At 36.1% G+C, this 27,580-nt stretch overlaps 3 protein-coding genes across 4 annotated transcripts; 1 reads left to right on the top strand and 2 right to left on the bottom strand.

The window, feature by feature from the left end:
- LOC128229068 (uncharacterized) lies at positions 1-16,476 on the top strand. 2 transcript variants are annotated; one of them, XM_052940719.1, is made up of 2 exons: positions 1-326; positions 14,906-16,476. In XM_052940719.1, the coding sequence occupies exon 2, from the start codon at positions 14,944-14,946 to the stop codon at positions 16,402-16,404; it is 1,461 nt and encodes a 486-aa protein (XP_052796679.1). In that variant the 5' UTR covers positions 1-326; positions 14,906-14,943; the 3' UTR covers positions 16,405-16,476. The 2 variants fall into 2 exon arrangements, with proteins under 2 accessions (XP_052796679.1, XP_052796680.1); XM_052940720.1 differs by lacking the exon at positions 1-326 and adding an exon at positions 13,513-13,643.
- LOC128225993 (involucrin-like) lies at positions 11,775-13,122 on the bottom strand. Its single transcript, XM_052935886.1, has 2 exons — positions 13,071-13,122; positions 11,775-12,793 (listed from the first exon to the last, which is right to left on the bottom strand). Exons 1-2 carry the CDS (start codon positions 13,120-13,122, stop codon positions 11,775-11,777), a joined length of 1,071 nt encoding a protein of 356 aa, XP_052791846.1.
- Positions 16,477-18,079: 1,603 nt separating the features above from the next.
- Positions 18,080-27,515, bottom strand: LOC128229067 (endonuclease 8-like 1). Its single transcript, XM_052940717.1, has 6 exons — positions 26,756-27,515; positions 23,890-24,009; positions 22,069-22,199; positions 19,910-20,065; positions 19,458-19,525; positions 18,080-18,919 (listed from the first exon to the last, which is right to left on the bottom strand). Exons 1-6 carry the CDS (start codon positions 27,247-27,249, stop codon positions 18,380-18,382), a joined length of 1,509 nt encoding a protein of 502 aa, XP_052796677.1. The 5' UTR covers positions 27,250-27,515; the 3' UTR covers positions 18,080-18,379.
- Between the last annotated feature and the right edge of the window lie 65 nt (positions 27,516-27,580).

Genomic DNA, 27,580 nt, shown 5'->3' with positions numbered 1-27,580 from the left:
TTGTAAAATATTCCAAATAAACACAGAGTGTTTTGTTGGGAAAGACGTAATACAAAGTCAATCGACTATTTTGTCTAAACAGACAATGGTATAACCATTGCGTTCAAGACTTTAAGATCAATATCTGTGAAATATTACAGTGGAGATAAAGTTGATATAATATCAGTATTTACTGAAGCCGATTTTAAAAAGATAATACTTCAAGCAGATAGTTATTGTTGGAGTAATCTTCTATTGTGACAAACACTATAAAAAGTATGTACTTTAATGTCAAGTTTCATCTTTTGAACTACTGGTTGAATATCAATGGAGGACTTTATTAAAAAGTAAGTATTGTCACAAATTATATTTCAAGGTAGTTTTCACGGCGATAAGTCATTATTATAACTGTTTACATTAATGTCAACGATTCAGTTATCAAATACATATATTTCTCTCGCATAAACGGTAATTATAAAAAATACATATATTTGTGAGGTTTTGATTTCCAATTTCTTCAATATCGAACTCTGATACTTTAGATTAAACATTAATCAATATTCTAGGACATAGCCCTAAATGTGTTATACTGACACTAGTGTTGTTGTTTCGGGCTTCTTTAAACTCTATGGTTAAGATACTAACTTTTTGTAAATTGGTGACACGATATTATCACAAGTGTAGAGCAAAAACATACCAAACATTTTTACAAGCAAGTTTTTTGGCGCTTGAAAGATTTCAAACATGTAAATTAACGAGTTAGATTAACGTCCAATTTTAGTTGAAATTTATTTGAGTTAACTGAAGATTTTGCAATATATTTTCAACATTCATAATGTGCATGCTACACGAACAAATGTCATTTTATGTATTCATTTAATTAATATCCCCTCGACTCGAGTTGGTATGTATGTCGCGCAATACATTTTATAGGAGTATTCCGTACGCACGGGGGAGGGGGTTACACCCTCATAAAATAATGACCAAAGTGTACTGTTTGCAATAATGTATTTCCTTTTGATAAACTATACTTCTCCATCTATTCTATTTTCGTGGCAGAAAATTAATTAAAAATCAATTAAACCTCGATTCCTAGTGCTTCTAATTTTATGGACCTTCGTTTAATGGTTTGCTTTTCAGGGCAAACGAACCTTTGATGAGGTTAAGACGATCACAACAAATTACTTGGTCCAATGATGATTCTCAATTGCTGTAAAATATATGTGTTTCGTGCAAACTTCATCGAAAATCAATTTTCCGTAGTTCACCTTTCGACGTAGATCAATTCATTTGTGCTGTTTTGGATTGAATGAAATTAATTTGATCCCCGGTTTTCTTTAAATGTTACCGTTTATCAATTGGTGCAGTGAATTAGGATTTTTGTGCACATAAAGGTATTTCAGATCGTTTACATTTCTTTCAGTTAATACAACATTTCTACAAAAGGCCTTAGTTAAAAGAGATATCTCTGTTCATTCAGTGTTTTCCCACTCGAAACTTCAATATTCGTATATCGAAGGTATAATAAAGGCGTATATTTCAAATGCTTTTTTTTATATTTATTTTGTTTTGTTTCGATACACGATGACTGTTAAGGCGAGTGCATTTGTTTATATTCACGATTAAAGAAATTAATTACTGCCAAAAACTTGCTTGATCGGGCCAGAAACATTTCAGTTTGATAGTGACGACAATTTCGAAGAAATCTATGTTCAACCTCTAACGCATTAAAAAAAACCTTGAATGTCAACAACTTTCACTGCAAAGTTCAAACATTTCGCCACACTAATACATTGAGATTACATGCTACACAAAACGCTAGGAAAGTTTATCTGAATTGTGATGCCATATCCGTCCATACTCAGGAGCGAATTCTGCTGCCGGCGCAATATGTTTTCTTCTTCTTACAATTCTCTTCTCCTTTTATTGGCGCCGCACCGAAGTGCGCGCCTATTATGGAATGGGAATTTATTTTAATTAGTGGTGGGAGCGGTTTTTAATTTGATTGACAGTTGGGTTTTATTGTTATTTTATTATGATTAAAAAATGCAAATAGATGGCGATTGCATGGGTGTTAAAAATGCTATATATGGTTGAATAGATTGTCTTCAATTATGTGAATGGGAATAATTATGTTTTATTTTGTTTTGTTATGTTTACTGCATTGATAAACCATGGGGTAAGCTGTTTTCTTTAATTTAATCGATATCGGAATAAAATGTTCACCTTTATTTGTTTATGTGTTGAAGGTGACATTAGTAAAATTTCATTACGATTGCCCCCGAGTTGTTCTATTTTTAGAACACTACACAGTGCGCACAAAACGATTGGTCGAGTAAGTCATGTGATAAGATGTTTTCGCGGGAACTTCATAAATCTTACACATTCATTAATTCAGTTAATAATAATGGCCTTTAAGAATTATTGTTTTCATATAGATTTCCTGTTTTATAATATATTGTTACTATTTATGTTTGCAACTTTCAGACGAAATGATAATTAATTGTTAAATTGTTATTTCATATCACTTCTTTATGATGAATCCCCAATATAAAGAGGAAACTTATTCTTCTTCCCTTCAAGTTGTCATTCCAGCATGGTGACGTGCCCCCCCCCCCCTCCAAAAAAGAAGAAAAAAAAAGAAAAAAAGAAAAAAAAGATAAGAACTGAAGTGTACAAAAACTCTATTTAAGCGAATTTCAGAGTTATTCCCTTTGTACCTTTTCCTGTCCGGAGCATAACTAGAAAACTACTGTTTGGAATTTCATTAAACATCATTCAATGGTAAAGCACAACGAGAGGAAGTGCAGTGCACAATAACTATAGCTGTATTTCATTTAATTACAGAATGTTTGCCCTTTGACGCTTTTTCTTGACCAGAGCATTACTTCAAAACTACTTATGGTATTGAAATAAAACTTGGTATATGGATAGGTGGCAATGCCAAAAAGTACAGTGCACAAGCACCCTAATTCTGGCATGTTCATTAATGTACCACCCCTAATGAAATCTTCAACTTTAATGCTTTAGCTTATGCTGTTAAGCAGAATACTACAAATATTTTGAGAATTTCATGGATGCGGTTCGATGCACCATAATATGCTTGTTGGCCTTAAACGGCGCCCTTTGATGCTTTGCATCAATGGTCTTTCTTGTTCTTCTATTGTAAATATTATTATGCAGTTCATAGAAATAAGTTCATAGAAATAAGTTTATAGAAATAAGTTCATAGAAATAAGTTTATAGAAATAAGTTCATAGAAATAAGTTCATAGAAATAAGTTTATAGAAATAAGTTCATGTTTTAACTCATTATCCTGATATGAGTTTTTTTGTATTTGATTACATGAAAACTGCAGCTCACAAGGGCAGTAATGTCAGGTGTGTCCATGCTTCCCGGTTCATTGTTTTGAGTGATAAACGTACTCGATTTGGTGAGTATTACCACTGTTTTCTATATGTTTCAACGATATTTTTTAGAAACGACCTTATGCACCGAATGAAGAGCAATAAATTATTGCTCGTTTACGAAGACGCTTGTTTTAGATCAAAATAATATCTGTGTAAAAATATCTCGTGAAAACAATGCACGTTCTTACTAGGCTTCCCGACTCACTCAATGCATTTTTTGCTTCAAAACAACTATTTAATACCGTTCTCTTGCGTACAAACCCCACCCGATGCTTTGTTTTGGTCAATAACAGTATTGCTATTGTTTTCCGAATGCAGACAGCCAATTTTGGAGTTAAATCGGCTTATTTACGAAAATGCTTGCTGGTTCATTCTGTACATTTTTAGAACCTAGGTTCATCCCAAATCTTAAAGATTAAAATAACGAATAATAGGCGTCGATTTTTTTTAAATTAATGTATATGTTCTTAACACGTCTAAGAAGGGTAATTTTGTACAGGCAATATGAGTACACCTCGTGATAAAGAACGTCATATATGCTACGTCGGAAGGCAACTTTTTGCTTAAAATGAAGACTTAAATCGAAGATGACTTTTCAATCACTTCACCATTTAAAATGAAACAAAGGGCAGTTAATGCCACATAAGAAGTCCCACCTTCGTTGTTTTACCGGAGTTTGATAAGGTGATTAGTTTCAACAAACACTTCGACAAACCTGTTTACAAAATAATATTTTGACAGTGCTCCGTCAGACGGCCGTATTGTGACAAGTTTTGTCGAAGTGTTTTAAGAAACTAAACTCTCAATCAAACACTGGTAAACGACGGAAGGCGGGGCTCCGTTAACGGCGTAGACTGCGCTATATTTCATTTAAAATGGTGAAGAAATAAGAAAATTATCTTTGTTTAAAACAAAGTAATCATTCGAAGCAAAATTTTGTTTTCGGACGTAACGTTTATGACATTATTTATCACGTTGTATACACACTCTGACAGGGCTCTCTACTTAAAGTAGAACTGTCATTATTTTTGGAGGTTATATAATAAGTCGAGACACGGTTTTGTCTTTACATAAAACAGTTTTAAGACCTTAAACTGTTGACTGTTTGCTGCAGGTTGTCTCCCTTTTTATTTCGATTGCCAAAGTAAACATATAGCACACTCTTTAAGAAAAACTATTAGTTCCTCTTCATTGCTATTTCCTAAAAAGGTAGTTTTAAATAATCCACAATTTTCCTTTACATTATTACATTAGCAATTTTTAGCTCGACTAAGAATAGGTGGGCTATACTACTCGCCCCAGCGTCGGCGTAGGCGTCGGCGTCCGGTTAAAGTTTTAGGGCAAGTTGGGATTTTCACTTATAAGTCCAATACCCTTCATTCAATTGACTTAATACTTCACGCAGTTTTTCAGGGCCATCACACGATGAGGTTAGATAACTCCATATTATTCTTTACACAGATTATTGCCCCTGATTGACTATGAAACTTAGGTTAAAGTTGTAGCGCATGTTGGAATATTTATAAATAACTTCTATGTCCTTTGTTTAATTGACTTAATACTTCACACAGTTGTTCAGGACCATAACACAATGGGGTTACATAACTCCATATTATCCTAAATACAAGTTATGGCCCCTGATTGACTTAGGTTTAAGTTTTAGGGCAGGTTCAAGTTTTAGGGCAAGTTGGGATTTTCACTTAAAACTCCAATACCATTCATTCAATTGACTTAATACTTCACACAGATGTTTAGAGCCATCACATAATGAGGTTAGATAACTCCATATTATATTTTATACAAGTTATGGCCCCTGATTGGCTATGGAACTTAGGTTAAAGTTTTAGGGCAGGTTGGGATATTGTTTAATTACTTCTATACCCTTCATTCAATTGACTTAATAATTCGCACAATTGTTCAGGACCATCACCCAATGAGGTTACATAACTCCATATCCTTAATGCAGGTTGTGGCCCCTGATTGACTTAGTTTAAAGTTTTAGGCAAGTAAAAGTTAAGGGCAAGTTGGGATTTTAATAAAAAAAAACTTCTATACCGTTCATTAAATGCACTTAATAAAATTCAAAATTTACGACCATCTTACAACAAGAAACATAACTCTGTTTTAAGGCTTAATACAATTTATAGCCCTTGATTTTTTTTGGATTTTTTTTTTAAATTTCCTTTGAATGGCATTTTTGTATATTCTTAGCCACATTTTCATAATGTTAAAATCAAGTTATTTGAATGACTTTCGTCATTGTTTGGGCTGGCTGATGGGAGGGCAGCATCAAAGTCACCTTACGTATCGAATAATTTTAGTTAGGTTTGACATAAAGAGACCAAACTTGGTGTTATTACATCGTTATTGTATTCTAAGTCAAAGCGGCGTAGTCGAGAGCGCTGTCTTACGACGGCTCTTGTTAAAGGGGCTGTACTCCGTATGATGAAATAGCGAAAAAGAGAGAAAAGTGGATACCAAACTGGACTGCAATTTTGGCGACACCGGTTCCAACCCAGTCTCCGTCTCGATTTATTTTCTACATTAATGATATGAAAAAGTAAAACATTTCTTTAAAAACTTGTCCTGAATTTCTTTACAGAAAAAAAACCTTTATTATGTCGTTTATATGGACTACATTAAAGCGTCTTGTTTTTTGTCTATTTAGATTCAGGTTTGATCTCTTCTTTCGTTTCATCATTTATTCCCTGAAAATATAAATTACATATCTGTACACCCTCTTATTTAATTAAATAATTAACAAAATTAATATTATTGAAAAACTAAAACAAAACGACTGGTATTCGGGTAAATACAGTGTGCCATTGATCTTCCAGATTTGGGATGAACCTAGGTTCTAAAAATGTACAGAATGAACCAGCAAGCATTTTCGTAAATAAGCCGATTTAACTCCAAAATTGGCTGTCTGCATTCGGAAAACAATAGCAATACTGTTATTGACCAAAACAAAGCATCGGATGGGGTTTGTACGCAAGAGAACGGTATTAAATAGTTGTTTTGAAGCAAAAAATGCATTGAGTGAGTCGGGAAGCCTAGTAAGAACGTGCATTGTTTTCACGAGATATTTTTATACAGATATTGTTTTGATCTAAAACAAGCGTCTTCGTAAACGAGCAATTGCTCTTCATTCGGTGCACAAGGTCGTTTCTAAAAAATATCGTTGAAACATATAGAAAACAGTGGTAATACTCACCGAATCGAGTACGTTTATCACTAAAAACAATGAACCGGGAAGCATGGACGCACCTGACATTACTGCCCTTGGCTCATGGGCCTTTAAAATAATGAAAAATATACTTGAACAGTACCAAGATGCAAATATGATTTTGGTAGGTTATCACAGTTAGCGAGTGTGTTCCCCGCTTGCAGTGTACGCCGTGCGATTAAAGAGGGATACGAAACCTACCAGCTCTTGATAAGTTTTTGTGACTCGTCATTGTTCAGTTTATAGCATCCATAAATGATTATTTATCAAAACAAGTAGCAAGTGATGGATTGTTTAAATTGTTCACTTGTTTTGAAGTCAATGAGAGGTAAAATTACAATCTGTCAATAAAAGACCCGAATAAGGGTACAAGTGGTTCTTGAGAGATGAATTGTTGCGCTTTAAGACGATACAGGGCGAGACAAGAGTGCCGTTATATTTACATTAAATGTGCATATTTTTCGAATTTAGACCGGTGTATATTTTTAAGTAGTCTTAAGTATTGTATTTAGGTTTTGATTGCATGCTTTAGTATTTTAACGCAATAGTCATCCGATATTGCCGCCGTTGAGGTAAATGTTCAGCCTATGAATTTCATAAAAAAACGTTCAGAAACCGAACTTTCTATTTCATATATTCTACCAAATCCAGAAATAAGAGTGTTTAATTCCTTGGACGAGATTTTGTATTCGGATACAGGTTGAGAGCAAAGAGCAATTAGCTTTATTTTGTTTTATTTCATTTATTTGTATTATATATGCATATAAATAAATGTAGAATGAATTCCTATATCTCTAATTGTGACTGATACCGGTATTCAATAGTTCCGTGATCCGATGGCCATTGGGAGCCATTCAGTTCATCTGTCAAACTATGCGTATTTAAAGTCGAACTTAGAATCTACTTACTGCTAAAACAATTTGGAGAAATATGTCGAAAAGAGATAATGAACTGCTCTATAATTTCCTAACACTAGTGGCAGATACGTAGAATTAGAATAAAACGTCTCCACGTATGCTACATACGGCCCATATTTAGGAACCGGATATACAATACGGGACATTCTACAATATTGTCATAGGGCTGGCCCCAATATCACGGAAATACTCAATGAGGGTAAAGTTGGAAGGTAGTTGGTAGTTGCTAGTTGATGATTCGAATATTCAACTACCTACCAGTTGCCAGTTGGGGATTCGAATATTCAACTACCTACCAGTTGCCAGTTGGGGATTCGAATATTCAACTACCTACCAGTTGCCAGTTGGGGATTCGAATATTCAACTACCTTCCAGTTGCCAGTTGGGGATTCGAATATTCAACTACCTACCAGTTGCCAGTTGGGGATTAGAATATTCAACTACCTACCAGTTGCCAGTTGGGGATTAGAATATTCAACTACCTACCAGTCGCCAGTTGCGGATTAGAATATTCAACTACCTACCAGTTGCCAGTTAGGGATTAGAATATTAAAAAAAATCGAAAAATCAGAGTTAGATGTTGATGTTGATATTAAGCTACTCGACTATTTCCAGTCGGTTATTCCCGAATATCCAACTACTAACCATGCAGTCAGCAGTTAGGGATTCAGAGTATGTCTATATATACGGTTTAACAGGTCATAATGGTAAAATCAAACGCCAAATGTTTCTTTATGCATGTACACATATGTATCTTCGTAACAAACACTGTTTTAATTCACTTTTATTCGCATATTCGCTAGTCGGATATTCGACCATTTACAGTCGATTATTCGCGAATATTCAACTACTAACCAGTCATTAGTTGGGGATTCAGATTATGTCTATGGTTTTAAAGGTCACATTTGGAAAATTCGACCTCCAAATGTTTGTTTATGCATCTACACATATGTATCTTTGTGACAAACACTGTTTTAAATCACTTTTATTCGTATATTCGCCAGTCGGATATTCGACCATTTCCAGTCGATTATTCGCGAATATTCAACTACTAACCTGTTAGTAGATGGGGATTCAGATTATGTCTATGTGTAAGGAAATCTAACAGTTCTTGTGTTTTTATTCATGTACACATATGTATCTTTGTGACAAACACTGGTTTTATTCACTTTATTTCGTACATTCGCCATTTGACTATTCCCATTCGGTTCTTCGCAAATATTAAAAAATATGCAAACATTCAACGAAAAATAGATAAAATAGGTACAAAAAAGGTACACAGTTTCAAGTCACGCAATTTTCTATTTTCACTTTGTAAACAAGCAATCGCTCAGCTAATAAATTCAATAACTTTTTTGTTAATGCCTCTAGAAACATAGGCTAAAAACTGAAAGAAGCTTACACGTGTGGCCTCCGGGTAGGCGTATTTATATTGCGAGAAAAGTGATAAAACTTACTTACCAAGTGAAAATATCCTCCCAAAACACCAAATTCTCTTCGAACCCCGCCATTTTATTCCGCATCACACATTTCCCTCACTTAAAATTTGGAAAAACACAAAACACGTTGGACCCCGCTTCCGTGAAAAAAATCGAACAATGAGCGATTTTTCACGCGTGCGGAGTTCATTTTCGGACGTGACGCCACTTAGAAACTCAGATATTATGGATTTTTTTTATATAATATGAGAATGTCCAAATCTTTTAAACGAATCAGTGAGAGTTTTGCGACTCAACTATAAAAGCAGACGCCGTAAAAAAGATCGCAAAATTTCTAAATATATACAGGGAATTATATGTATATGTGTCTGTGCAATCAATTATAATTATGAATTTATGACGTTAATTTGAATGCAACTTATGTATCGATTTGTGTCAGTATAAACCTATCTAAACACATCATACACTACATGTATTCGTATTACTATTATAATAACAACAATGGAATTGTCTTGCATACCGGGCGTGTTTTTCCGGTCATGTGACCAGTGCTGGAAAACCCCGTATTACACCTTCCATGTAAGATGAGTCACGCGCAACAATGCGCCACTTATTTCTTTTATTGTATGGTTTATGAAAAGTTATTATGCCATTTCAATAACGCGCAATCAAATATATAAGTATGCAAGACTTTTCATTTAAATTGAAAATAAATAATCTCAAAAACGCGATTTTTAGAGGATCAATTTGACGTCACGTGATTTAAAAATACTGCGCTTTATGACGTCAGTAAATAACGTCGCACGCGCTTTTTTCGGTAAAATGAACAAAAATGCGTTTTCAACGTCTTTTTTCATCAAATTCAATTTTTTAGATGTGCAAGAACAAAATTAAATCATGTTTTTCTGTTCCAGATAAAAAAATCCGACCCTCGGGCACGCTGCGTAACTCGTTACCGGCTTAGACGCGTGCCCTCGGGTCGGATTTTTCTAACCGTTCCGGAAACACACCATATATACATATAGTCTCCGTGAAAACGTATACCTTATACTTGTGCGCCTTTTTCGAATTTAGATTGGAAAATAATTTTGTCTCAGGTTCATTTTCTTCAGTTCATGTTCAGGAGAGATGCACGAGTTATTATTAAGCAATCAAAGTAAAGCTTTATAAAGAATATTTAACAAGTTAAAAGGGTGATCCAATCTGGTCGTTTCTTACCTTTTTCTGCATCAAAACCATCTAATTTAAAAGGTCTGTTTTATTTAACTTACAAAATTCATTTCACATATGTTTGAAAACTTGCGCAAATGATTGTCGATTCTAATTTATATCTAGTAAGGTAATGAACATTGCCTTTCTCGTTGGGGCGAAACATACCAGATATTTTATTATGTTAATATCAAAACAGAATGAAGACTTTTGTAATTGATTTCAATTAATGTTTGAATTTGATACCATTATAGTAGGTCAAATTATTGTAAACCATGGTTTTCAATCATGGTTCGTGACAATATTTAGTAAATGTTCATCAAATGCATTCATAAACTTTAATAAATAATCCTTGGATTTTCACAATAAGAGATTTGTTTCGTATACACAATGTACTTATTGAGACATTCCAGAGTCAATTTAATACAATTTAGAGGGATCATGACAATGATAAAGACAAGAGATTATGAAAAGTTTGAAAACTTGGCAAATCAAAATTGAAGGATTGAACAACTTATTATTACTTCGATAAGCGCTCTCCTTCGGGTAAGATGTAAATCCAAATCATCTTCGGTGTCGCCGTGTCTAACATTACAAAAGTGCCCCATCATTAGACGAGTTGATGGCAGAAGTTGATGGCAGGTATACCCATGTTAACATGCATATACAAAGGTCAAAACATTAACAACACCTTAAATCATAAAAATCAACATTTTGCGACTGTCTGTCTCGCTCAGCGTTTTTTTTTTGTTTACTTCACTTGTTTCATGTTAACTACTTTCCTGAAATATGTGACCGACCTTAAAAGCAATAATGTAACTCTACCACATCTTTTACTATGAAAAGAATGTGTCAAGTTAATTTCGGAAATTGCTCGTTTGGAACACTGCTGAGTCTGTAACCCTCCTTTTTGGTGCGCGTTTTTCAAACGTTGGTTTGGCTGCGGTTTGGGGGTTAAGGTGTACTCGTGACTCAAGAGGGTGGATGGATGGGGTTTGGGGGTTAAGATGTACTCGTGACTCAAGAAGGTGGATGGATGGGGTTTGGGGGTTAAGGTGTACTCGTGACTCAAGAGGGTGGATGGATGGGGTTTGGGGGTTAAGGTGTACTCGTGACTCAAGAGGGTGGACGGATGGGGTTTGGGGGTTAAGGTGTACTCGTGACTCAAGAGGGTGGATGGATGGGTTTTGGGGTTAAGGTGTACTCGTGACTCAAGAGGGTGGATGGATGGGGTTTGGGGGTTAAGGTGTACTCGTGACTCAAGAGGGTGGATGGATGGGGTTTAGAGGTTAAGGTGTACTGGTGACTCAAGAGGGTGGATGGATGGGGTTTGGGGGTTAAGGTGTACTCGTGACTCAAGAGGGTGGATAGATGGGTTTGGGGGTTAAGGTGTACTCGTGACTTAAGAGGGTGGATGGGTGAGGTTTGGGGTTTAATGTGTACTCGTGACTCAAGAGGGTGGATGGATGGGGTTTGGGGGTTAAGGTGTACTCGTGACTCAAGAGGGTGGACTGATGGGGTTTGGGGGTTAAAGTGTACTCGTGACTCAAGAGGGTGTATGGATGGGGTTTGGGGTTTAAGCTGTACCCGTGACTCAAGAGGGTGGATGGATGGGTTTGGGGGTTAAGGTGTACTCGTGACTCAAGAGGGTGGATGGATGGGTTTGGGGTTTAAGCTGTACCCGTGACTCAAGAGGGTGGATGGATGGGGTTTGGGGGTTAAGGTGTACTCGTGACTCAAGAGGGTGGACGGATGGGATTTGTGGGTTAAGGTGTACTCGTGACTCAAGAGCGTGGACTGATGGGGTTTGGGGGTTAAAGTGTACTCGTGACTCAAGAGCGTGGACTGATGGGGTTTGTGGGTTAAGGTGTACTCGTGACTCAAGAGCGTGGACTGATGGGGTTTGTGGGTTAAGGTGTACTCGTGACTCAAGAGCGTGGACTGATGGGGTTTGGGGGTTAAGGTGTACTCGTGACTCAAGAGCGTGGACTGATGGGGTTTGTGGGTTAAGGTGTACTCGTGACTCAAGATGGTGGACGGATGGGGTTTGTGGGTTTAGGTGTACTCGTGACTCAAGATGGTGGACGGATGGGGTTTGTGGGTTAAGGTGTACTCGTGACTCAAGAGCGTGGACTGATGGGGTTTGGGGGTTAAGGTGTACTCGTGACTCAAGAGCGTGGACTGATGGGGTTTGTGGGTTAAGGTGTACTCGTGACTCAAGATGGTGGACGGATGGGGTTTGTGGGTTTAGGTGTACTCGTGACTCAAGATGGTGGACGGATGGGGTTTGTGGGTTAAGGTGTACTCGTGACTCAAGAGCGTGGACTGATGGGGTTTGGGGGTTAAGGTGTACTCGTGACTCAAGAGCGTGGACTGATGGGGTTTGTGGGTTAAGGTGTACTCGTGACTCAAGAGCGTGGACTGATGGGGTTATGGGGTTAAGGTGTACTCGTGACTCAAGAGCGTGGACTGATGGGGTTTGGGGGTTAAGGTGTACTCGTGACTCAAGAGCGTGGACTGATGGGGTTTGTGGGTTAAGGTGTACTCGTGACTCAAGAGCGTGGACTGATGGGGTTTGGGGGTTAAGGTGTACTCGTGACTCAAGAGCGTGGACTGATGGGGTTTGGGGGTTAAGGTGTACTCGTGACTCAAGAGGGTGGATGGATGGGGTTGGGGGTTAAGGTGTACTCGTGACTTAAGAGGGTGGATGGATGGGGTTTGGGGGTTAAGGTGTACTCGTGACTCAAGAGGGTGGATGGATGGGGTTTGGGGTTAAGGTGTATTCGTGACTCAAGAGGGTGGATGGATGGGGTTTGGGGGTTAAGGTGTACTCGTGACTCTAGAGGGTGGACTGATAAATTCGAGTAGAAAATGAAGGAGAATTGGGTACGCAAGGCACACGGGAAGGCGCCTTGGGTTACACTGTAACTGTTGGTTTTCATATCGCTGAGCTCAGACTGACGGTAAATATCAATTTATAGTGGAATAGCCAGGGGCAAGGCATCGCCACTGTATATCATATTGTTTTTAAATGACAACCCAAATATTCTGTATGCATCGAAAACAATGGCCTCTACTTGAAACGAGAATTATCTTTTATTTCGGCAAAAAACTCCAATGCGGTTAAACGGTTATCTGTGTGATTCGATATTGTTTCATTTTGATATCATTTTCATAGCTATAGCTGTGATGTTTTAGTGATAATAAAACATAAATAAATAAAGTTTTGAGACGTTTATAATAAGTTTTTTTTTATTTTATTTCCTTAAATTGTGTGTGAAATCTTAATTGGGTGACACATTGATTTTATATATAGTTATTATTGGACGCCTGGAATATCAATACAAGTTTAATGCATATTTGTATTAAATGGAATAGACGTATGCATAATGGATGTTTATATAAAAGTTACTCATATTTCATATTTGTAAAATTGAGGCATTTCAGGTTGCGAATATTGGCAGTAAGTGTATCTTAGGTCATATTGAGATTATTTACACATTTTTAATTGAGAAAAGGATTTTGTCTCGAATATAATTATTTGTTTTTAAGCTCTAGGCAGGCATGATTTGTTAACGTACACAATCGTACCACTTAAAGCTGCACTCTCAATTTTTTTTTTTTTTTTGTCTTGGAACGAGCCCAGTTTTGCGAAAAATGCATGGAAACAAATTATATAAGACTACTGACAAAAAAATGGATCTCAGATTTTAATATTCAAGTTAAAAAATTGATGTTTTATGCATTTTCGAACGGAAATATAAAATCTGCGATCTGATCTTTTGTCAGCAATCTTTTATCATTGGTTTGCAGATAGTAACGCAAAAATTTGCTCTTTCCAAGACAAAAAATAAAAAAGTTTTAAAAACGGTATATCTTTGAGAGTGCAGCTTTAAAATACTAAGTTCGTTGTAAATAAAACGGAAACAAATCAGAAATGCCTTTTTCACGCAATGCCTAACTGTACGTGCATAAAAATCTTAAATGTGTGCACTTAGTTGAAGATGCAATATGCAAACAAATATGTTGAACTCTTAGAGTTTTTATGTAAGGGCGACGGTAAAAAAAATTTTTTCACTTCATTTCGTCTAAAATCCATACAAAATTATATTATAATGTGAACAAAAACATATAAAATCCCTTATGTCTTAATACTAAATTAAATGATTGGTGTCTCCAGCCTCAATATGAACAATCTATTTTGTCTCATGTAACTTTCCCCTTTCAACGTTGTTCGTGCATGGTCAAGTCCAAAGAATGTGTGTACTTAATTGAAGATGAATCGTGAAAGAGAATGTAAAAAAATACACTTTTATTAAATGAATACACAATGTATTGATACGTATATATGTGCTTATATCCGGATTTCCACAAAACATAGTCATAAACACATCCTCGGCACCCCAGCGTATCATTACATATAGTTTATGATACGCTGGGGTACCGAGGATGTATAAACAAAGATCTATATAAAACAGCTCGAACACAGTTGATCAATGGTGATCGTTTTGTTCTCTTTATCTAAAACTTTTATCGTGCTTTCAAAAAACGAAGCCATTTTTATCTTTGTTTAAATAAATCATATTTATTTTGCTCTCTCCGAATTCGATTATTGAAACTGTGTGGAAATGAAAAACGAGATATACACTATGATGAGTATTGTTTCGTGAATGTAAGGCAAATCAATGTACCCTTGTAACTATATACACCAATAATGTCTTTCAGTTGCTACTTCTGATATCCGGCTCCGATGATAAGTCACAATGTCGTACGGGTCCACTTTCGAGCATTTCGAAGCAAACGGACGTATCAGCCAAAAGTTCTCGAGGCCGACCGTAAGACGGAGCACGTACATGCATGAGCGCCCCCATCAGCAGCACCAACAACAACCGCACAAGGTTGTGCATTACGAAAAGGAGTTTGATGTTAATTTGACGCGCGTTGACGACACACCGCCAGATCGAGCTAGCGTGCGGGAATCCATGCTGGCATATTCGAAGAAAATCAAGTCGATTCAGGATGCTCGATATTCACAAAATGGCAACGAAAACGGCGGTGACCCGTTATTTGTGCGTGCCAAGCATATACCAAAGTTTCCTTCAAAGAAACCGCCCAAGAAAAGGCGGCCGATGTCTTTTGATGAGTTGCTTGGTCGTGATCGCGACCAGCCGGTGCGGGAGCGGCCGGTCGCAGCCAAGCCGCGTCCTCTGTCGGACAGGGCACCAAAGGAACGGCGGTCGGATAAGCACGTGCGCTTGCCATTGTTAACGGAACGTTTAAGTAAACCAAGTCCGGATGTGCATTTGAGTTTAGTTAGTGCTTCGGATCTCTATGAGATTGTGGATTTTAGTCTTCGCCGCAAAGGCACTAGAACGGAAAGTTTAAATATGCTTGGGTTAGAAAAGGAAGTCTCTGAAAAACTAGCCCCTCAACGTACTCCTCGCACAAATCATATAGCGGTGCCAGAGGAGTACACTAAATATGAAAGAACTAGTGACGCGACGAGATACGAAGCGGAACGTGCACACTACGCAAGAATTTTCAAGGAGCAATCACATGATAACGAGCATGTTCCTAACGATGAATTCTATCAGCAAATTTTCGCTCTCGATAAAAATGACCCAGAGGTTCTAAATGCTGTCCCGGCCACGATGAAATTGTCATCTTTGACCATGAATAACGGGCCCTTTCAGCGGAGGCCTCACCGTGCCAAGAGAATGAGGCTAGTGGATCCGGGACTCGGTGATATTCCTGAGGATAATGTTATACAGACTGATAACACGTATTATGACGTAAAACAACGAGTTTGGTCGCCACCACCTGCCTTTCGCTCGAATGCCAAGTTGCAAGAATCCACCCATACTCTGACATCAATCGCTGAAGCTACGGAGAAAGTTCAAGTTGCGGAGAGAAATGGTGGACAAAGTGCACATGTAACTAGCAAAGCACAGAGCGAAATAAGAGTTCCTGATAACGAAACACATGGACTTGAAACTCACTCAGAACAATCTCGTCCGCCCGATGTAATTTTTGGCAACGAGCGGACACCACCGTTGCCGCCCATTGGAGACAGTAAGAGTACGAAGAAAGTTATCCGAGATGACGGTGACGTCAGAATAGAAGTGACGCAATGTCCACCCAAAACAGAAATTAACATTACGGCCAAACTAAAAGCTCAAAGGCGTTTCAAGAAGTTGATATTCTTGCGAGATGGGCCAAGATGATAATTTATAAAAAAAAAGTGCTTCTAGCGTGTTTACAGAATGACATCGTTTTGAATAAAAAATAATCCATCATGCTTTTGAAATGAACATTTGCATATAGTATTCCTCACACTGATGAAAAACTGTTTATTGTTGTCAGTTACAGGAAGAAGTGAAAGCTTAATAGTAGACATATGGAAGGTATTTCATGCATGTTATTCGATAAGCGCACTCGCCTCCCATTACGATGTCCTAGTTCGATTCATGGCCTGGGCACATGTGCGTGTGGTTTGTTGTCCCCAAGCGGGACAGGTGGGTTTCCTCCGGGTACTCCGATTTCACCAACACGTGAGACCGCACTCTCGCGTGCATCACGCCATCGAAAATGACTTAGATGTTGTTGTAAAAACTAAACTAATATTTCATTAACCATGGGTAAGATAAAAAACAAGCTGGTAATGGTGACCATACATTGCGTCCCGGACCACCATAGTATATAACGTTCTTTCCTACTTTACCTAAAATTCCTAAAGACAACTACTCAAAACAAACTCTATGAAGAAATGTGGTTGGTAGCACCATTAACAAGCAAGTTTTTGCACAAAGACGTCGAGGCCACCGATGGCAATACCTCTGGACATGTTTTCATTGAAAGCCAGACGAGCTGAAGTGGAGCAGTCGGCGCATTTCAGTTTATACTTAGGTACAACTAAATTTTATCCCCGAATCCCATAATTTGACGAACATTTATTCAATAAAAAACATATACGAGTAAACTTTCGGAAATGGACGGGCGGCGATCAGCCTCTTTCGGCATGGCGATCATGACCAGCTAGCTCTGACTAACTTCATTTAAGCAGACACTTGGTTTCCAGATATTCTTAGGGGCAATATAGCAGCCCAAAACTACAGAACAATTATCATCACCTTATTGAAGATCGCTATAACTGAGACAGAGCATTTTATTGCACTCATAATTAATAATTAGAACAGGAGTACCAATTAAAATTAATCGAGGGACACAACTCGGGCAAAGCATCCGATGTCGTTTGTATGGTTATCAGACATATCCCGAGATGTGGCAAAACGCACTGTACTCAGATTTGATCAAGGATTTTCAAATACTCAACTTATACCCTGATTTTATAGAAACAATCATTGTGGCCAAATTTAATTGAATTAGGGCCAAAATCTTCGTCTCTTGAGTGTTAATGTTTTCCTTTGATCTAGACTAGTGACATAATTTTTTATTGCACATGACCAAATTTCAAGTGAGCTGTGGAGACAATTCTGACGATGGGTTATCCATTGATTTTGGATCAAATGTTAATATTTTTTCTTCCATTAGATTTAGTGATTTAGGTTTTCATTTGTTCTCATGACCCAGTTTTGAGACCCTACATGACTCATACTCCAAAAAGTACATGGCGAGGTTTCAAACATAACATAGCTTACATCAACGGAAACATTTTAACAAAGCTTCGAGGATTCAGGGACAAAATTATGGCATCTCCGGTGTTAATATTGAACTTGACAATTTATGTGGTCTTAAGGAGTGTTAACAATAGTTTTCTTTGAATTTACAAAGTCATGTAAGATATTTGAATATTTAAGGTATTTGAATATCTTGGACCGTTTTATAGAAAAGGCCAAGACTAATGTAAATGCATGCAGATGGCAAGGACAATGACACCAATCACAGTACATGTATTTCTTATTTAAATCACTGTTTCATGATAATAATTGCTTTGTACATGAACACAATTGGGCAAGGATATCATTAACTCACTATACGTTTATAACTGTGCGTCTACTATGCCTTCCTGCTTTTGAGACTGTCTTTCAAAGTGCAAGTAGACCATTTCCTATGCAGTTAACCGACGTTATATCATAATTATGATAATAGAAACATACCAGAGAAGAACATCAAATAATGACTGAGATTTTCAGTTGCACAATAAAATGAACACTTTGTGGCCAAGGCATAACTAATTGCTTATGATGGAGTATTTCTTGAGCAGGCCTTTCCCCTATGGACAGACCCTTTCCTACCACCTGTACTGTTCAAGTTTGGGGCATCTTTCTGCAATGGATTTCTTAATCTAGCTTTCTTCTTTGTAGTAGGCTTTCTTGTCTGTCCTTCCAAATGGTTTCCCATAACATTACTTTCTGTGTCAACACCCATAGATCCTGTTTCAACTGCTTCTTCAGTCTTAATCTCCATATAAACTCTCTTCCGTGGTTTCTTCGCTGATTTTTCCTTGCTGTCTGTCTTTAAAACACCTTTAACGGAAGATATTTTCTTTTCTCTTATCCATCCACTTTCAGCAGCTTTTTCAGTCTCTTCAACTATTTTTTTAATACTTCCTCTAGTGAGTCTTCCAGATACGCTGTCACTACTTGCAATGCTACTTGTATCACTGTCAAATCTTTTGTCTTCAGATTTTCTTTTGTATTTCCCATTTGGAACTTTTGTTGGTTTTTGTTTTGATTTTCTAGGATGCGATTCTTTTTCTGGATTATTATAATCTTCGGCCTGTAGAAAAAGATGTCATGGAATCAGTGTAAGTTGAAAAGTTGCATTAAATGCTCAAAATAAGACAATGACTTTAAATATGGCTGAGTCCAGGAGACATTTGTTTATTAAAAATTGCTCTTAAATGTTTGATAGGTCATTCCCACAGTGCCAGTGTAATTTTGCGACTTTTACAAGATGAAAAATTTAAGGGAATATAATTATCAGGAACCTTCTTCCAGCAGCTATCTCAGATCTTTGAAAAAATTGAACATTAATCCCAGAATAAGTCATCCTTAAAAAAATCATTGTTTGCAATGGCAAAACTCGACTTTTCCAATGCCAGAGTTGGTATGGTCAAACATAATATTCTTATGAATGAATAATGACCTTTCATTGAACAAAAGAACTGGATATAAATAATCTTAATTTTTTACTTATAACAAGGGGGAAATAGTTTTATAGCTTGGGGAATTTCCGTCAGGTAGTAAGTCCATCTATTTTTAATCTAAAACTTAAGGTTTGATTATGTGCTTCATTCTTTAAACTGTCTGCTTACAAGTAGCTCTTTTTCTGGTTCCTTCTTTGACCTTTTCTTGGGCGATTTTTGAGCTCTGACTTTTCCATCTGAAACAGAAATGGAATGGGGTTAGTGAAAATTTTGATAAAAAACAACAATTATCTGCATTGACACAAACATGTATAATTATGCATAGTGTCACTTGTAATATCAAAATTTGTACAACGTGACATGTAAGTATCTGTAAAGTTATTTGAGATGTGGTTAATGTTACAATTTTTACATGGTCACACTTTGGATTTTCTGAAAACAAAAACCAGGACAAAGTTTAAAAATTTTCAGTCTATAAGGTACAATAAGCTGGTTTCAACTATGTATATATATAATTGTTGAAACCAATGGCTTTGTTGTGGTCAATGAATGCCTCACCTCCTCCTTGTATCTTACGTTTTGAGGGAGTAACTGAGTACTGAGTAGAGATGCATGTATACCTTTTGGAGCCAATGGTCCTAGAGGCCCTGAGTACCAGATTGTACGCTTGTTGTGGTCAGTAAAGGTTTTCATCCCATCCTGATAGTAGCACTGCAGCCAGTTGTTAAAGGCATTCTCCTTGTTTTCTCTGTCCTTGCCATCATACCACGAACCCTCTATAATATATAAGTACAATTAAATCAGATTACGGTACCGCATTACAACAGTTTTGGTATTTCAAGATTCTTAGACTCTAAACACTCTTTAATACTTAACACATTCGAGCTCAATTCTGGCCTTGCAAGTACATGTAACTTCAAAACAAGACGCCAATGCGGCAACGCCGCATTAAAGCCAAATTTTTTATTTGACGATGTAACTTTGCAAACCTAGGATTTGAGCTAGTGACCTAGTATTTTTAACCAAAAAGACACATATTTATACTTATCGGAGATATCGTTCATACAAATAACATGATCAACAGAAACTATTCCATTTATGTGAGGAAAAATGAACATTTTATAAATACATTAGCTTTTGCAATAAGATCTGTCCCAGAGACCTAGTTTTTGATCCTAGATGACACACTTTATCATTTCATGTACACAAATATTTTTAAAGTTAATTAAAATTTAAATTTTTGAAAAATATGGGTAGGTATGAAATTCATGATTGGGATGTGTGTTTATTAAATAGCAATTGAATTTAGTTGTTGACAGATATTGATAGGTTTGGTAAGCATAGAATTTTTTTTTATGACATCGGGAAAATATTTCCTAAGATTTGATCTAGTGACCTAGTTTTTGATCTGAGGTGACCCATATTCACAAATGTTTAAGACAATATGTAGACAAAAATTCTGACCAAGTTTCATAAAGATTTGACAAAAATTAATGAATATTTATGACCGTGGAATTCTTTCTCAGAAGATTTGACCTTGTGACCTAGATTTTGACCGGAGATGACCCATAATAAAGAACTTTCAAGATATTATGCAGACAAATATTCTGACCAAGTTTGATAAAGATTTGACAAGATATGTAAAAAAATGTTGAATTTATGACGTGAAAATATGTTTGCTAAGATTTGACCTAGTGACCTAGATTTTGACCCAGGTTGACCCATATTGAAATATGCAAGATATAATGCAGACAAGTATTCTGACCATCTGACCATGTTCCTTTAAGATTTGATAAAAATTGTTGAATTTATTACCGTGAAATATTTCTTCTAAAGATTTGACCTAGTGACCTAGTTTTTGACCCGAGATGACTCATATCATAAATACTCAAGATAACATGCCGTCAAATAGTCTGACCAAGTTTAATAACCATTGGATAAAAGCTCTTGATTTTATTACATAAAATGAAAACTTTAACACAGAATTGTTAACGCCCGCCCGCCCGGTTTTCGCCATTCTATAACCCGTAATTTTGCGATGAAAAATCTGGCTAATAATGCATATTTTTTTTATCAAAACCCTCTCTAATTGAAAGATTAATATGAAATCTAGATATGCAAGTGCAAAGTAAATCAAAGCAAATTAAACACCTGCTTTGGCAAATGGTTTCACCACATGTCAACCCCTCTAGCAGCCAATGTAACTGTATCATGACGAGGGTTTTATGAGTGATGATGTCTTTGGTGACCAGTCAGCATATAAAAAGCTATTAGAGTCATAATAAACCGGATTAGTTTTTTGGCAGATATTTTTAGCAAGACTAGTATTAAATTTTCCAAATCAGCACATCAATGAACAAGCAACAATTTACAAGACTTATGTTTGAAATGATTTTGTGCCAGTTTACTTCTATAAGGTTCTGTTTGGTTAATTATATTTGTACAACCTTTGCTTTTGTGATAAATATTACAAAAGACATAGAATTATACTGCCTAAGAAATGACTCTTTTTTTTTTTATTTCATTACAAAGTGCATTGCAAGTGGATGTCAGCACTAGAGAAATAAATAAAGCCATAGACTTTAGTAATGGGCCTTGATACGTACATGTATCTAAGTTTCATTTTCAATGCTAAAATGTGAACTTTTACCAAGTTTTTGCTCTTTGCCAGTCATTTTGTGATATACAACTCGCATCACTAAATGTCACAAGCCCTCAAATTTAGAGTTTAAACAAATTTAGCACTAAGCCAATTGCTATAGTATATATTGCCACATACCTAGCTGCAAAACCTCCTGAGGAAGGATATGACACAGCTGAAGAATGTCTGGCTGTTCTGTCTTTACCACTGTCTCCACAGTAAGTGGCTCAAGGACACTTCGTGCAGACACAAACGGTGGCACCTTCACCCTAGAAATTTGTAACTGATTATAATACACGATTAGAACTGCTATCTCTTTCTTGTTCTGTTGATGTAAAAACCCTTACAGGTAGTAGACATTAATGGTGGTGGGGGGGGGGGGGGGGGGGGGCGCTTACAACAAAGGGTTGCAAGTTTCATTTTAACATAATTAGTATGACACGGTCAGGAATGAACCATACAGCCACCTCCTGCAAATCATGTGGTGTAATAAAGAAAAAGGTTCTAAGTGGCATTAAATAAAGAAGCCTTGCTTGAATTATGGTCATTTCGTAACCTTTCCATTTCGAAACTGCTCAATGTTGGTCATTTCTTAACCATTGTGTTAGTCAATTTGTAACCGATAAGAAATGGAATGGTCATATCGTAACCGTTGGCTCATATATGAGGAAATAATTTAATACCATTTGAGTTTACAAAAATAAGTATACTGTAAGTATGAAACATAAAAATTTGAAGTTAAATCTAGTAGTTTTTCCTGCGTTATTTTAAATATTCTATTCTTAACTATGGCAAATAAAAAAAATCAAACTAACTAGTTTTTTATGTTGCGAAGGAAATATTATAAGTAAGCTAAATATTAAATGTTATATTTTTTTAATTCATAGATGTTTTATCATTTAGATGAATTATGATGTTAGCTTAAAGCTGCACTCTCACTGATTTACGAAAAAAAGAAATGTTTTATGGCTTAAAACATTACTAACGGCTTAAGAAAAATGCATGAAACGCCAATTTATTCACTTAAATATGAAAATCTGCGATGTAATTTTTGTCAGCAGTCTTAATATACAACTGGTTTCCATGGAATTTCGCCAAAAAATAGCCTGTTCCAAGACAAAAAATAAAAAACTTGTCAAAACGTTCAACGTGTGTATTTGACATATTTTATAGTTCATAGCACCCACGCTTTGATCAAATGTTGTGAGTTTGCCGAATGAGAGTATGCGATTTTTATATGCTAATTGTATTTAAAATGCGCTGATGGATAATTTCATATAGTGTTATTGGATGCTTATATCATAATTAAAAATTTTAGGCTGTTTTTGTCGGATTCGGTTATAAAGTATGCAGAATGGAATATGGCTCAAATGAGAAAAGAACGGAAGAAAATTGTGTTCGTTTTAAACAATTCAAACAAACATAGTCAATGAAATAGGGCAAAATGACCCTTGATCATTTAACAACGTATTTCTATTCATAAATACATCGCGATCAGTCACAAATTATTGTTTATAAGTAAGCATAATGTAAGAAGATAATTTAACAATATATTTTAGTAGTTTAACAAATCATTTCGAATTTAATATGATATATATATATATATATATATATATATATATATAATTACTATTGAGTAATGCAACTTATTGGCGTGTTATTTGAGAATTTGAGTAATGTCTCCCAATTGGTGTCGTGGTTGCTGTGCCATATACATTCAGTATCAAACAATACACTTGACGAGGTGCTAAGTATACCATTTATCACCTCGTTAACTAATGGTTACCATATGACCAATTGATTTCTTGACGGTTACAAATTGACTAACAGAATGGTTACGAAATAACCAAGATTCAGAGGTTACGAAATGGTAAGGCTACGAAATGACCAGATCCCCCTTGCTTTACCCTCTCAAAATTCTCTATGACAATACTTTCATGACAAGTGTCAGGTACACACCTGTGGAGAATTTCTGCCCGTAGGTAGTTTCCAATACCATTGAAAAACCTCTGGTTCAGCAGGACCTCACATATCGGCTTGTTGAAGGTGTTGTTAGCTAGGTTGCTCAATACATTCTCCCTGTAATGACCAATGATAAAAAAATATATTTTCAATTCGAGTCTGTCAGTGGGAAAGAGGCATATATATGCCTATGGGAAACTGGCAGACTCAAATTGAAAAATTTAAACACATAAAACACAAACTCAAACAACTTTCTGTTGTGTCGTTAATTAACTAATATCAAGTGATAAAGCAAACAGATAATTATGTACTGGTTAGCGACCTATTATTCACCTGTACCACTTTTTCGCCCACCCAGTTTAAACAAGTCAAAACGAAGTATTTTACACAAATTAGTACGGCGTTTTATTGCGGCATCTATTTTGACAGATATCAGCTTTCTGCATTCAAATGTAAGTAGTATGTGGAATTCGACCCAAATAAACATTGCTTACACTTCCAATCTTATTAGTTGCACGCGGGGATGACGTCATCACGCGCGCGCTCACTTGCATGAGGCCCTGTACGGATTTTTTAATTTTCCTTTTACCTTGCACTATCAGACGACAATATTGATTTGTCATTTAAAAGTATGAAACCGATGATAAATTATTCAAATACCATAAATTGCTGTTTTTAAGTTCAATTTTCGTAAAGGCAAAAGGTAATACCTCAAAACGGTGAAGTAATCGCCAAATTTTTCGCCTAAGGGAAGCAACTCAAATTTGAATTAATCATTACATTCTTGTACCGACATGCGTTGTCCCTCTTCGGAAGTCTATAAATATGCATACATTATGTAGGTCATGTTTCAAGAAAGAATCCCAGCAGCTTCTTAAATTTTCTGCTAAGAAGAATTACCGAGTAGGTGTTGTATCATTTTACACATACATTAACAGTATGTAATAGTAAACATGTTATATTTATTGATCAATTGTCGTTTTAAATGGTAGCTAGACTGGTCAAATAAAATAAAAATGTTTGAATATATAGTTTAGAGAGAAATATATGAAAAACATCGTAAGAAAAGCGAATTAATGGGGTGGGCGAATAATTGGTACAGTAGGGCGCTTATTTTAGCGAAATTATAGGGGTACTTTGCGCTTGGGAATATTCTGAATCCCTAGCTATTTTCAAAAACAAATTACACATTTTTTGTCGGAAGAGCCAACCTATCTGAGTGTAAAGTTTTATCGTAATAGCCATCTTGTGTCAAAAGTAACGTAGGAAAAACCCACGACCGCCGGAACACTAGCACGGAGCTCTAGTCAACTGAGCTAACCGGGCGGCTGGTTCTAGCCCACACACACTATGTACAGATCTAGAGGTTTTCCATATCAAACATTGTAAAAAGAGTACAATTTTTTATATTTCCCAAAATTAGTATTCAAACTGATTTCTTGTTCATGATATTTAGACAATTAAGATTTTTGTTTTTCTGATAAATTTATGATTACCCCTCAGGGCTTTTTCACCTTCTTTGCTAGGGGCCGAAATTAGGCTACTTCACAGTTGGGAAAAATGGCATATTTTCCCAATTTCCAGATATTTTTTCACTATTCCCAGATATTTTTCAAAAATTTACAATAATAATTTATTCTGTTTGAGCAAATTATTCTTTTTATCTTTTTTAGTTAACATAAGAAGAATGCTGTATAATTTAAATATTATTCGAGGACCAATTAGTCCATATATTGTTATCAATTCTTTAACTCGATTTAGAATCAACTCTATGAAGATTAAAACTAATCTCTCTCCCTCTCTTGTCATTGCGTCATGTTAAAAAAGTGAAGTCAAAGACATGATTTCTCCCCCAATCATACATGCCATATTTTCTGGAGACCATTCAGGGGGATTTGTTCAAAAGGCTGAAAATTCAGGGGGATTTTGGTTGTATTCAGGGGGATTTTTTAGCAGGTCTAAGTAGGCGAAATTTTAAAGTATTTTTAGACGCAAGTATGAAAAAATGTATTCACATATAGTTTGCTTTGAAAACCTCTTAACTTTTTCATTATACAGAATTATTTTATGTCATGATTTATCATATTTTTATGATACACTGTCATGTCATACTGTAATGCACTTGCAGAACAAAATACGTCATTGGAAAAATATGTTTTCGAGACAATTAAATTAAATTTACCTTCCTCCAAAGTCTTTAAAAAAATTGTGCTTAATTCTATCAGCTATGATGACTTTCAGACAATAAGAGAATAGAATAAATATTATTAATTTCTTCCTTCCAAAAGAGTAATATTTCTTTGCCTTTGATAATTACTACAAATTAAATGATCACTTGTTGTAAAAGTTTCCTTTTGGAGAGTTTCACTCACATACTGTGGTTTCACTTTGTCATTATTGCCTGATGTAAAATTATTATTATTATTTATTTTTTTAATTCCGGGGGATTTTTATCTCCCGCTGGGAGATCGGGGGATGGATCGAAATTCCGGGGGATTTTTCCCCCCGCCGGGGGATATGGCATGTATGCCCAATAAGATCTACATGTTAAAAAGGTCATAAATTTTATGAAAAAAAAAGCTAGAAGTAGACTCACATGTATGATATGAGCCTGTTTTTGTAACATGAGTTCCAAGTTTCATATTATGGATACCGTGACCCGTGTTTAAAAGGTGTCTTCAATTGGTGAATTTCCCATTTTGAGACGTTTACGCATTTAAATTTCCCAATTTGCAGAATTTCACGCGTTAAATTTTCCCAAAATGAAAAGGCTAGGCCTCTTCACAATTTTTGGTGAAAAAGCCCCTACACTGTTATTGTGCGGACCAATAAACTGGAAGTGCTCTGATGTAAAGGGCATTACCGAAATCGATCATACTCCAGCAACGTGCATGGTCCTCTTGCTTTGAAGCTGAAATCTGCTCCTGGTGTCCACTTTCCAAATCGCATGTAATCAATGAAGCTAAGTACCATTTTAGGTCCATTATCGCATGTGAAAAAATTCAAATGTGAATGTTTTTCCAACTGGCCCGCCTGCAGCCAGTCAAATTTTCCGGCAAGACCAAATGTAAACAAAACATCGAGCTTGCATTGTGAGTCTAAGAATTCACATTTTGAGGGTGTGGTGTTCTTTGAACTAGCTACATCTAAAAGAGTGATCTTCAACTCTTTTCCTCTTGAGGTTGCAGAGATAGTGAAATATGTTTGTTGTCCAGCTTTGCCAAATGCATGGCTGCAAGGAGGCATGATCATCGGATTCTTGCTTATCTCGGATTTGGAGATCGTTTGAAATACGCGACCCTTACAGACACGATTAATAAATCTACTCGCCAGGTAAAGTTCTGGTCCTTCGGGCATACCTGTCGTGAATGTTTTGCCGAGAAAGAAAAAAACTCTTATTTTGAATAAGTCGCAAATACTAACACTGGTATCATTATCTTTTCCCTAAAAAAAGGTTTTTAACCAAAAAGTTAAGTAGCCGTACTGTAGGGTACAAACACTAGTAACTTGTTTCGTAATCTGTTCCGTCGAAGCTACTGTATTGTCTATCTCAGATTATGCGTAAAAATTAAATACAGTATGGATTTTGATAAACGACAGTGCGGATTTAGGCAGGTGCGTGTTTACACAATTACGTCATTGATATCTGTGAAAACACATGTTTAACACCCGTAAAAATTAAATACAG

This window comes from Mya arenaria, chromosome 3 (assembly GCF_026914265.1).
Source record: "Mya arenaria isolate MELC-2E11 chromosome 3, ASM2691426v1".
NCBI lineage: Eukaryota > Metazoa > Mollusca > Bivalvia > Myida > Myidae > Mya > Mya arenaria.
This window is presented reverse-complemented; position numbering and strand designations above follow the sequence as displayed.